The 8,802-nt window shown below is 38.1% G+C and overlaps 1 protein-coding gene across 1 annotated transcript; it reads left to right on the top strand.

Moving 5' to 3' along the window:
- Positions 1–7,118: 7,118 nt before the first annotated feature.
- LOC122039673 (beta-glucosidase 31-like) lies at positions 7,119–8,104 on the top strand. Its single transcript, XM_042599167.1, has 5 exons — positions 7,119–7,213; positions 7,296–7,367; positions 7,440–7,527; positions 7,601–7,868; positions 7,956–8,104. Exons 1-5 carry the CDS (start codon positions 7,153–7,155, stop codon positions 8,073–8,075), a joined length of 609 nt encoding a protein of 202 aa, XP_042455101.1. The 5' UTR covers positions 7,119–7,152; the 3' UTR covers positions 8,076–8,104.
- The last annotated feature ends 698 nt before the right edge of the window (positions 8,105–8,802 follow it).

The raw sequence follows: 8,802 nt of genomic DNA, 5'->3' as shown, positions 1-8,802 counted from the left end.
ATAGGTGGTAGGCTCATCCTGTATGAGCATAACGTCATCATGGTCAGACAAGAGAAATGAGTATCTCTCAGGCTGACGACGTACCCTATCAGACCTGCGAAGAGGTATGTCTACTTGAACTGGTTGTTGTTCCTCAACTCTTTGTGGAACAACATCATCCACAACACTTTGTGGTTCCAGGTCAACTTCCATCGAGGTTTCAGTGCTATTGTTCGCATCTTGAACTTCTTCAAGATCAAACGTGCTCCCACTAGTCTTTCTAGAAATAAAGTCCCTTTCTAAAAAGACCCCAGTCTTTGCCACAACTACCTTGTGATGACTGGGAATCTAGAAGTAATATCCCTTAGTTTCCTTGGGATATCCAATAAAGTATCACTTGTCGGATTTGGGTCCTAACTTGTCTGAGACTTAACGTCGAACGTAAGCCTCACAACCCCAAATTCTCATGAAAGACACCTGGGCATCTCTCCTAGTCCATATCCTATATGGTGTCATTATCACGGCCTTGGATGGAACTCGGTTGAGTATAAAAGCTACCGTATCTAGAGCATAGCCCCAAAAGAATGTCGAAAGATCTGTGTGACTCATCATAGACCGTACCATATCTAATAGGGTACGATTCCTCCTTTCGGATACACCATTCCACTGTGGTGTTCCAGGAGTAGTGAGTTGGGATAGAATCCCACACTCAGCTAGATAGTCACGAAACTCATGGCTAAGGTATTCTCCACCTCGATCTGACCGAAGTATCTTAATACTCTTGCCAAGCTGGTTCTGTACTTCATTCTTGAATTCTTTGAACCTTTCAAAGGATTCAGACTTATGTGTCATCTAGTACACATAACCATATCTACTAAGGTCATCAGTAAATGTGATGAAGTACCTATAACCGCCTCTAGCAGCGACATTGAAAGGGCCACCTACATTACTATGTATAAGACCTAACAAGTCAGTCGCTCTCTCACTGTGCCCACTAAAAGGAGTCTTGGTCATCTTGCCTAGTAGGCATGACTCACACGTCTCATAAGATTCAAAATCAAATGAGTCCAGCAAACCATCCTTATGGAGCTGGGATAAGCGCTTGTCATTTATATGACCTAAGCGACAGTGCCAGAGATAGGTTTGGTTTATGTCATTTGACTTGAACCTCTTGGTATTTATGTTATAGATAGGGCTTTCAAGATCTAGAATGTAGAGTCCGTTCATCAGAGGTGCACTACAATAGAACATATCTTTTAAATAAACTGAACAACATTTGTCATTTATTATAAAAGAGAAACCTTTCTTATCCAAACAAGAAACTGATATAATGTTCTTAGTTAAAGCAGGCACATAACAACAATCATCCAACTCTAGTACAAGCCCAGAGGGCAGAGATAGAAAATAAGTCCCTACAGCAACAGCAGCAACCCGTGCTCCATTGCCTACGCGTAGGTCCACCTCGCCCTTCGCCAATGCCCTGCTATTTCTCAACGCCTGCACATTAGTACAAATGTGAGAAGCACATCCGATATCTAATACCCATGATGAAGAAATGGATAGATTGACTTCTATAACATATATACCTGAAGTGGAAGTCTCACTTCGCTTCTTCTTAAGATCCTCTAGGTACACCTTGCAGTTCCTCTTCCAGTGCCCGGTCTGACCGCAGTGGAAGCAGGTAGCATCCTTGGCGACCCCTCCTTTAGGCTTCAGTGCCTTGCCTTTGCCCTTGGCTTGGGACTTTCCCTTGCCTTTGGGCTTGTCCTTGCCCTTATGTTTCTGAACCATCAGAACAGAGTGGGGCTTAGCCTTCTTAAGGTTCAGCTCAGCAGTTCTTAACATGCTAAGCAGCTCGGGCAGTGGCTTGTCAATTTCATTCATATTGTAGTTTAGAACGAACTGACTATAGCTATCCGACAAGGATTGCAAGATCAGGTCAGTGGCCAGCTCTTGGCCAAGCGGGAATCCCAACCTTTGTAGGTTTTCTATGTACCCAATCATTTTGAGTACATATGGGCCTACGAGAGCCCCATCTGACATCTTGCATTGAAATAGTGCCCTTGAGATCTCAAATCTCTCATGTCGTGCTTGTCCTTGATACAGTTGACGAAGATGTTCAACCATATCGTAAGCGTCCATCAACTCGTGTTGCTTCTGAAGCTCAGAGTTCATGGTCGCGAGCATTAGACAGGACACATCTAATGCGTCATCTTGATGCTTCTTATAAGCATCTTTGTCAGCTCGCGGGGCATTGGCAGGAGGAGCCTCCGGAATGGGCTGCTCCAGAACGTACAGTTTACGTTCCTGGGTGAGAACTATTCTCAAGTTCCTGTACCAGTCCAGGAAATTTGCTCCGTTGAGCTTGTCCTTCTCAAGGACAGAATGCAGGAAGAAAGTATTTGTATTCGACGTCATGGTTATCTACAATAGAAAAATACAGAAAATAAATATCATATTCTTTTAAATCATTTAATTAGGCCTTTAACTAAATGATGCTCCCACTGAATTCTATAATTCATGTGGGACAAGATCCACATCATACTAACCCTTGAGTTAGCTTTGGCTAATACGCCCAAGATTTAGTATGATCGGTAGGTAACGATTTACCAATTACATCTCTATGCAACTCTTGTTTATAGATCATTATCCGCAGTTATATTAAAACTTGAGTTAGCTATGGCTAATACGCCCAAGAATTAATACAAATGTGATTTATGTCCTATCTTTCCAACCGTTGGAAGAATGTCTATAGTTGTACTCGATCCAACCGAGTTAACTAGGAATACTCAATCTAATTGAGTTTGTACTCGCCCATGCGTTGATAAGCGGGACCAAGATTGTCCCTCCGTACCCTACCAAGATAATATGTGTTGCTCTACTTTGGCAGATTCAACAACACATGTGATCGAGGTAGTGATAGGTATCACAGCACGGTAGGCATTAGAGTTGATGTGATTGAGATCTAATCTAATCGAGAGGGTGCATCTTGTACACGATTTAGATCTAATCTAATCGTTAGGCACTAATTAATTACTAATCATGCATCACATACACACAAGAAATTAATTAAATTTATTTGTGATTAGTCATGGCCCTACTACGATCTTCTCAAGCCAATGAGAAGATCGGATGGTCAACCTAGGGTCAACAGCTTCTCAAGCTCCTCCCTTTGACCACCTTGTGTTGCTCGCGCCCTCCTCATAACTCCGTCTCGAGTGAACCTTCCACGGCTCCAATTTTGTACATTACAATTTTGAAACTCGAGTTATATTTGAGTCTAAACTAATTTACAACAAGAATAAATGGAGAAAGGTACGACGCACAGGTCGCGTATCAAATATACAGCACACACAACACAAATGACGGCGCGCAGGCCGTAATATGAATTACAACACAAATCCAATCAGATTGGGTCTTTTGGGGCCATGAATATCACAAATTATACATAATTCTAAATTATGTAATTTCCATAATTTTTTGTAATTTTAATACTAATTTTTACAATTTTTACGAGTAAAATTTCCCGGCGGTCCCGTTTAGCGGTTTTCGGGCGCAATCGCGGAACGAATCCCCTACCCGCGATCTAACCATCGCGAGTGTCCCTAAGCGATCCTACAGCACCTTAATCCGCTGTCCCAAAAGGATTTGGGGCGAAACCTTGCCGTTTCGGAAAAATCTTCTCGGTAGTCGAAGCCTACAAGTGTCTAAACACTTGTACTTCACTTCTACGAGAAAAATACCCATAAAAATTCTAAAAATCATAAAATTACATAATATTATAGAATCTATATTTTTCATAAAAATATAAACTAAACTCGTACAAGTCTTCGCACGTGGCTCTGATACCACTGTTGGGTTTTTCGAGCCGCGAAAACCGCTTTTTCGCGTCGCGGAAACCCCGAATACCCGCCACCGGATCCATGCGAAGAATAAAACTTTCGAAAAACTATGAGTACGAGTTTTCCAACCTATATATCTACACTAGAACTATATGTTAAAGAGTTTTTACCCTCGTAGCGTGCCCTTCGCGAGTCCCGTTTGTCCAAGGAGATGCCGGATCTCAAGTTGTCAAGGTAGACAACTCTCTATGTGTATCCACACGAACAAATAGATGGAGGGAGAACCTTAGAGTGTGCTAGCACTCCAAGAAGGTCTTGGCAAGATGAGGAGAGGGAGAGCAAGAAGAGAGAGCTCTAGGAGGAAGATGGAATGAAATTGCCTTGAATGAAAAAATCAATCTCATTCACTCACTAAAGTGCCCGCAATAATGGGATTGTAACTCCCCATTCTCATTTAATGTGGCCATTAAAGAGATTTGTAACCTCCATGAGGTGGCACACACATGTGCTAAACATGATGATGTGGCACCTCATCATTGGCCACTTAATGCCAAGTCACAAATGATGTGGTATAAAGTCAAGTCAAACTTGACTCTTCCTCTTCCTCTCAAGTCAAGTCAAACTTGACTTAATCTCTCTCATGGTTGATCTAATCCAACCATTTAATTCAAGACAATTTAATATAATGAATCTAATTCATTCTCTACAAGAAAAAAGGCAAACAACAACGGTTTTTCACCGTTGTCATAGCTCATTTTGAACTGTTGTTAAAGGTCGTGTTGTTAAAAGGGGTGGCCAAAGACAACAGTTTTTAACCGTTGTCTTTGAAGGCAAAGACAACATTTTTACAACGGTAAAAACTGTTGTCTTTTCCTTCAAAGACAATAGTTTTTCACCGTTGTATTTAAGCGTATGCCTAGGCTCTTCAACAACAGTTTTGAACTGTCTACAACAACGGCTAAAAAGCGTTGTCTTTTTTGCCAATGACATCGGTTTGACAACGGTTAAAAACCATTGTCTTTTTAGCGAACAATGTTAAATAACATCAGTTTGTCACTATTGTCTTTTAACGCCATTGACAATAGTTTGACATATTTAAACTGATGTCTTTAGGTACAATATACAACATTTTGACAATAAATAAAAAACTTATTAATCTTTTCCTACTCAACGGTTTATAAAAAACATCCAGTGCAAATTTCATTGATAAAAAACCTACATAATCAATATTTACAATGCAAATTTCATTAAAGTACCAAACATCATCATCAAAACATCATTAAAGTACCAAACATCAACATTCAAACATCACAAAAGTTTACACAGCCAAAAGTTTATATATATCACACATATATACAAAGTCCAAAATATCATGTTTTGTTGGAGCACGTCTTCTCTACCTGTGCATCTTCTAAGCAGCCTGTGCATCTTCTAAACTGCAGCCTTTTCTGGTTTCTCCTCCCTCCTAGCTTCTCTTTTCTTCTCCTTTCACAGAAACGGGTCATTATCTTTTCCCTGAGGTAAATAGCATATGATTGCAAGTTAATTCATTTCCTAGGAGTAAATGGCATAAAAAATGGATCTCTTGGAAATTTCACACCTGACCTTATTACAGTTTTACAAAAATTCAAAGAGTAGTATGTCTTAAAAGACCAGCTATATGGCTTTACAAGTAACTCTTAAGTATGGTAAACCAAAACTATCAACTTTACATATACCAAAAAAAATTCTATCCAATTTGAAGTCTAGCGAAACTCCATCTACTATGGGTTCAACTGCTTTGTTAGCGAGATAATCCGCCAGGAACTTAGTGTTCAAAAATCAAGATAAGATAAGAATTCTAATGTAGAATATTAATTTCTTTCCCCATTTTCCTTTTCCTGTCTTGTTAAACACAACCCACAGGTTATTCTGTCTTGAGAATCAAACACAACCCACTAAACACCGCACTCAGATGTCTCTGATTTATGGAATTAGAGAGCTGAAGCTAACAATGGTTATCAAAACCACACATTCTTCATCTACTCACTTAGGTAATGCACAAATTATGAGAGATTTGTGAAAGTTTAATAGACAGGTCCGCATTTTCAATCTAAAATTTCTTTAGTAAATCAGCATAATTATTTAAATTAATCTAAAAATCGAAGACTTGCAGATCTACATATAGCATTTGCTTAATTAATAGCAAATTCAGGAAAATCTACTTGTAGAAATGGCTTAGAGCAACAACCAGATTCTGGTTCTATCATCGAGCATCAAAAAAGTGTTATAGAATCTAGCTAAATTAGACATGAAAAATCAAGTGACCATAGTCTATGTATCACGCATTAACTGATTAATAAAAATGATTTGCATGAATGAAGCAGCGAACCTCATATATCTCGGCAAGACCCTTCTTACTCTTATTTTCATCTTGTTAAAAAGTCCATTATGACATTGTTCCCACTTAGAAGTGTTCAATTTATATATCTTAATGTTGCCAAATTTAGACAGAACAAGAAAATTACCATCTCTTTGGTCTCCTTAGGGGGTTTAGATGGCAAGATAGGTGCTCTTTCAACGTCATCAAAATGACCCTGGAAGCAATCATAAACTTGAATTAGATTGTCTGATGATGGCACAAAAATAGTATCCACAATCCTGGAACTGACACTTATTGACTAGACTTAAACTGAATCTTTTATTATTAATTTAAAAATAAAGATGAACGCTAAGACTAGGTATGCACAATGACCGGTTAGCCAGATTGGATAGTTCATCTGCTAAGAAAATTACCATCAATAGAGGATAAATACTTTTGTAAACGAAAGTCCAAGAATAAAAGGTTGTAAAGATAATTACTTAACACTTCTGTTAGATAAAAAAAATAGAAATTAATTCCATAAGTTTGCCTAAACATAATGCTAGAGCACCGAGAAATGCACTTCCTAAATGTTGTTAAATTGTAAAATGAGTGATTTCAGCAAATAAACCTACTCCCGACAAACTATATGTATTATCACACATTTTCAGTAAAAATCTTACAACAACTAGCACATTTAATTGCTCTGCTTGCACTATTGTACAGTCACAAAGAACATTCTTCATCAGGCTGAAATCTAACTTTAGAATATCTTAATCATTTTAGTAAGGACTGAAGAGTGAAGAGCATTAGTTGATCATTAAAGACAAGTGATAACAATTTCATTCTGCTCTTTTTTATGAATGACTATGCACATTGGTGGAAAACAAGTATCTAATTCTGCTCTTTTTTTTAGGCAATTATGCAATCCTGTGAACTGTAGGCATATAAAATTTTGGTTTTTCTTGTTGGCAGGAAGATGTGAAGTTGATGCATGACATGGGCCTGGATGCCTACAGATTCTCTATCTCCTGGAGCAGAGTCATTCCTAGCCGGCATTCACCTTGCAATAATTTATTTTCCTGACCAAATAGTTTAAGCATTACATGATTCTAATTGGTGCCATGTTGCAGATGGTAGAGGGCCAGTTAATCCAGAAGGGGTGCAGTATTATAATAACCTGATCACTGAACTCAAGAAATATGGTACAATTAGAATAGTGGTCATACCTTAACAATTTTCAGTCACAATTTTACCAAACTGTGTTTGGCCGACAGGAATTGAACCTCATGTCACTCTTCTTCACTTTGACCTCCCCCAATCTTTAGAAGATGAATATTCTGGACTCTTGAGCCCAAAGATTGTGTACATTTCTACTACAGCCCTTTCATTTGCATCTCCTCGAATAATGTCTAAGATAGTGTCCATTGTGATGCAGAGAGGACTTCACTGCTTATGCTGATGTGTGCTTTAGAGAGTTTGGGGATAGAGTGAAATACTGGATCACTGTCAATGAGCCAAACATTGAACCCATCCTTGGCCATGATCTGGGAATATTTCCACCAAATCACTGCTCTTCCTCCTTGGCCCCTTCCCTTGGCCTCAATTGCAGCAAAGGGAATTCATCTGTTGAACCATATATAGCTGGTCATAACCTTTTGCTTTCCCATGCATCAGCAGTCTCCCTATACAGAAAGAAATATCAGGTTTCAGCATTAGTTTCTCTTTTAATTGAATGATCTAAATGTTATTCAGGGTGTTATCTAAAATAGAGTGTTGTTCTTGTGCAAAAGCCAAATCAAGGGGGATATATTGGAATTACCTTACTAGGGATCTGGTTTGAGCCAGCTACAAGATTACCAGATGATATAGCAGCAGTTAATAGAGCACTCAATTTTGTAATAGGCTGGTGAGTAAAGCAAACAATACACTGAAATCTTTGTTTTTGTTCTGACTGGTGACATCAAAAAATTATTTTCTCTAGTCTAAGATAATACTGATGCACAATAATGTCATTACTTCCAAAAAGACATCATTGTTTGGAGAAAAAGAACACTAATAAAATGACAATTCATAAGAGTTAGGCAACTGATAAAACTTATAAACGTGTAATATAAAGTCAAGATTCAAGAATGTGAAAATGAGTAGAACAATAAAAAGAGATGCACGAGCAAATATTTGCTCATGATAAAAAGCATAGAGCATGAACCAACCAAGGTATATGTTCCATAACCTTTTTAAGTGAAAGGGTCACTATCTATTCATCTCCATTTGGCTCATGGGCATCAAACAAATTCCTTTTATGGCATCAACCATAATTTACTTCATAATCGCAAATAACTAGCAAAAAAGAGGTCATTTTTAAATATTTTCTATGACTAACATAACCAACTCACATCTTTTAGATATCTAGGCAATTAAAGAATGACAAAGGACAAAGCATAAGACAAAAAAAAAAAAAAAGCAATAAGAGAAAGAACCTTCTCTAACTATTTAAAGCCATCTTCCACTGAACTTGCAACATTATGTACATTGTAATCAATCCATCAAACATGGTTCCCTGTTAATATCACATGTATCATAACATGATGCATGGTATCCACATAAACTCCTGGTCACTAAGTATCAAAAGAAAAACTT

Source organism: Zingiber officinale, chromosome 2A (genome assembly GCF_018446385.1).
Source record: "Zingiber officinale cultivar Zhangliang chromosome 2A, Zo_v1.1, whole genome shotgun sequence".
Classification (NCBI taxonomy): Eukaryota; Viridiplantae; Streptophyta; class Magnoliopsida; order Zingiberales; family Zingiberaceae; genus Zingiber; species Zingiber officinale.
Note: the sequence above shows the minus strand (reverse complement) of the source record. Positions and strands in the feature narration are given on the sequence as shown.

What these genes read in the sequence shown, in the direction of transcription:
- LOC122039673 (XM_042599167.1), top strand. Translation starts at nt 7,153, where the DNA reads ATGCATGACATGGGCCTGGATGCCTACAGATTCTCTATCTCCTGGAGC. An exon ending in CTGGAGCAGAGTCATTCCTA is followed by an intron (nt 7,214 to 7,295) that starts GCCGGCATTCAC and finishes GCCATGTTGCAG; the next exon opens with ATGGTAGAGGGCCAGTTAAT. An exon ending in TATACAGAAAGAAATATCAG is followed by an intron (nt 7,869 to 7,955) that starts GTTTCAGCATTA and finishes CTTGTGCAAAAG; the next exon opens with CCAAATCAAGGGGGATATAT.